The sequence below is a fragment of the Egretta garzetta genome, unplaced genomic scaffold (genome assembly GCF_000687185.1).
Source record: "Egretta garzetta isolate BGI_Z169 unplaced genomic scaffold, ASM68718v1 scaffold721, whole genome shotgun sequence".
Taxonomy (NCBI): domain Eukaryota; kingdom Metazoa; phylum Chordata; class Aves; order Pelecaniformes; family Ardeidae; genus Egretta; species Egretta garzetta.
The window spans coordinates 169923-173704 of NW_009258496.1; the positions used below are offsets into that span (position 1 = coordinate 169923).

Here is a 3782-nt window from a genome sequence, read left to right on the forward strand (position 1 = left end):
TTCTGACAGTGGAATAAGGGGGGTAGAAGCTGGAGTTCACCAAATTTACCAGGTGAAGAAGAGGAGTGGGTGAAGTAAACGACCCCTAAAGACCACTGACTCAAATCACTGAGCATGCGCAGTCGGGAGGGACTTATGGAAATGACCTCTTGAAACTAATTTTAATATGAAGTGGGGACAGGTTATGCCTATGTATAGGCATATTGGGAAACAATGCATATGTAACACTTTGCTACATATAATCAGGGCAAGCTACCATGCTGCGGTGTGCATGACTTTGGTGGGATTACCCCCTGTGCTGCCCAGGGCTAATAAACATACCTACTTTACAATCTTACAGATTGTGGAGTCTGTTTTCTGCATGTCAATAGGACGAGGGGAAATGGCCTCAAGTTGTGCCAGAGCAGGTTTAGGTTGGACATTAGGAAAAATTTCTTCACAGAAGGGATTGTCAGGCATTGGAACAGGCTGGCCAGGGGAGGGGGGGGGGCCCCCTGGAGGTATTTAAAGGAAGGATAGATGAGGTGCTTAGGGATGTGGTTTAGTGGTGGGATGACAGTGTTAGGTTAATGGTTGGACGTGATGTTCTTAAAGCTCTTTTTCAACCTAAACGATTCTATGTATGAGGAGCAAGGGACTCTTTCCTTTCTAAGATTTGAATAGGCCTCTTTGAACACTGTTGGTCTGCTTAAAGTAAGAGATAGGTATACTCTGACACAGTAACGATATGGAAGACAGGGGGTTGGAGATTGAGAGAGATGCCATTTTTAAAAAAAATAAAAACCAAAACATTTTTTAACAGGAACATTCAGGTACTGCTGCTGACTGGAGAGGAGAACTTCTGCAAGCCGTACAGAGTGTGTTTGAGAAGGAGAGAAATGTGTTGCAAATTGACTTGAAGTCTCAATTCTCCAATCCTGGGTGTGGTGATGAAGGTTCATTAGTGGAAAAACTGGAGTATATCATGAAACAACAAGTAAGAAAACTTATAAAATTGTTATGCTCATAAATCACTTCTTCTGTTCCCCTGTATTTTTTATGGTTTTTACATTTTTATTAATTCTGTTGTTAAATTTAATTTTGTGCATTAATCCAAATTATGTGGGATCAGTAGGCTTTTATAGTCTATGTTTTGGTACCATTTTTCTCAAACTTTGTGTATTGTGTTACAAAACCCATTGAGTATTTTAGCTGGTATCCAGAAAGATTGTGGTAGTGAGAAGGAAATAGTTGATAAAAAGGGACAGAGGGAAGAATTCAGTCTAGAGCTTCAGACTTCTCTTGCAAAGGGTATATTTTGAGCGAACTCTGAATCTGTTTGGGATTTTTTTACTGATAATACCTAGTTTTTAGGTTCAGTCCAGATAGTTTATAGTAACTATTGAAGCTGTGAAAAGCTGAAATCAGGACTCAATAGTCTTGGTGACTATCAAGCTGGTATTCTTTATTGCAGCGCTGGACGCACAGGGGATCGCACCTCCTATTGTGCATGCTGCACAGGGTTAGTTCTGTAGCTTATATACAAGCTTTACACACATATGACAATGAGTTCTCAAAATTCATTTACATATTCCCCTCCCAAACACGCATGCTCAGTGACTTGAGTCGGTGGTCTTTGGGGGTCCGCAGTGGTCAGTGTGGAGGGGCTTCTCAGTGGTCGTTTTCCATGACCTCTGGGCCTTTCTTCCATAGATGGGCATAAATCGACTCACTGAGGGGCAAGGCCTGGTCTTTCTGTGCCTATCTTGGGGGTCAGTGTTTTATGTTAGTGTCATCTGACTTCGGCAGAGTGACTTGAGGAACCCATTCAGGATCTGTTAATCCTGTTACAAAGAGATACTGTCTGGAAAGCTCCCAGACAGGTTGGCACCTCCCACTGTGAGCCACATCCTACAGCTATCCGCTACAAGCCACAGGCCGAACTTTCTTTCTGGAGGAGGATGTTCTGTTTACTCAGGGCTTTTATCACATTCTAGCTACAGTTGGCTTCACAAAGATCTTTTTGTTAACCCTTCACTACTATGTATAAACTATTATTAGTAATTATTATTCTATTTGGAAGCTAGTGAGGTGGGGTTTTTCTTTTGTTACTTAATGTTAACATTTTGCTTAATATGAAGCATGAACTTAATAATTTGAAGTTGGCTCCATATAAAACTTGTACTGCAAGGGTTTCTCTAGGGTTTATCCTTGAGGATTATATGGGAATATAGATTGTAGATTTAATAGGACTTGTTTCATTTTCAGGAGGAACAGAGGCAGATGGTTGTAGAGCACCTTTTCTCCTCAGACCGGAATAGCTTGCTCTCTGAAATACAGGATCTCCGAGCTCAGCTACGTTTGACACATCTTCAGAACCAGGAGAAGCTACAGCAGTTACAGGAAACCCTTACTAATGCGGAAGATCATGGGAGCAAACAAGAACACCACCTTCGGAGGAAAGGTAATTGCCAAGTTCTTGTTATCTGGTCTTCTATGTCAGTTCTTTCCTTTTTTGTCTAGCAAATAAAAGGCACAAAAAGATTGTTTTGCAAAGAAGCAGATGCTGTACAATTCTTCACTTTTACTAATGCACTCGGGTTACCTGCAATTTTAGTAGAGGAAGGAATTCTTCTTTCTGATATTAGTTGTTAAGAAAAATCTGTGAAAAGCAAAGAGAAGCTTTAAAATAACCCAAAGCAATAGAACTGAAGGGTGACTTTGTTAAATAGTGCATACATGTAGAAAACACATCAAGGATAGTAAAATACCCTTAATAGTGTCACCGAAATCGGGAGGCGTAAACCTCGTAACACCAATGTAGTGTTAAAAGGCAGGGATTCTTTATTCACGGCACCGGATGCACAGGGGATCGCTCCACCTAACGTGCATCCCTGGCACCTGTTCCAATCAGATTATATTGATCAAATACATGCATATTCATTACATTCATACATAATCAATAACATCTTCTCTAACGATTGGTCCAAATTCTCTCGCTTCCTGTGTAAATTACTGCGCAGACTCAGTTGTGCACTTCCATTGTTCTCTTTTGAGTAGGTGGTATCATTTGGGTAGGTGGTCAATGAGTCGGTGGTCGTGATCTCCCCCTGCCGGAATTGCCTCCTACCTACTGGGCTCTCTATCTTGGTAGTCCTAGCCAACTTTCTTGGTCCATTGCACGGAATTACCCTTCATCTTCTTCCCCTGACAGGTGCACATTGTCTATAGTTTTAGCTACATTAATAATGACCTTAAAACTACAGACCATATACTGTTCTCATTGTCCTGAACTTCGTGTTCAGCTGGGTAGGGCTGTACAGAAGAGAGCACATGGTTGCATTTTGTAGTTAACTGATTCGATCCCATCACCCCAATGCTGAAAACTAAGATACATAACAATTTCATCATCATTTTGGTTACAATAGTTTTCAGGAAATTCTTTGTATACTTGTTAGTAAATGGATGGGTTTGCTTAATGAGGTTTATAATCCATTAGTAACAGGTTACTGACAGTATATCACAGTAGCTTTCATAGTCTCACCCAGCTTTCATGTTCTTCTCACTTCTGGGGGTCCACTAGCAGCAGAGCTGTAGTATGTATGTGCATTTTTCTGTTGATTCATATCATGTTTGCAAAGAAACAAATTCCCCAGACAAGAGCACTTTAGTAGAGCTGGTGGTTTTTTTGGTTTTTTTTTTTTTTTCCCGATTTGAACCAGTGTAACTGATAATATTGTCAAGTTCTCTGTAACACAAATAACTGCTGACATTTTCTTATCCTAGTTGAATTATTAGAATAT

At 40.5% G+C, this 3782-nt stretch overlaps 1 protein-coding gene across 7 annotated transcripts in view; it reads left to right on the top strand.

Moving 5' to 3' along the window:
• The window catches only part of PCNT (pericentrin), a 105324-nt gene that overhangs the window by 83210 nt on the left and 18332 nt on the right, over positions 1–3782 (top strand). For 6 of the 7 annotated variants that reach the window (XM_035901404.1, XM_035901396.1, XM_035901385.1 and 3 more), the window contains 3 exons: positions 803–976; positions 2248–2443; positions 3766–3782. In XM_035901404.1, the coding sequence (XP_035757297.1) occupies positions 803–976; positions 2248–2443; positions 3766–3782 (387 nt within the window). The remainder of the gene's footprint in view (positions 1–802; positions 977–2247; positions 2444–3765) is intronic. The other variant, XM_035901407.1, reaches the window with a different exon arrangement.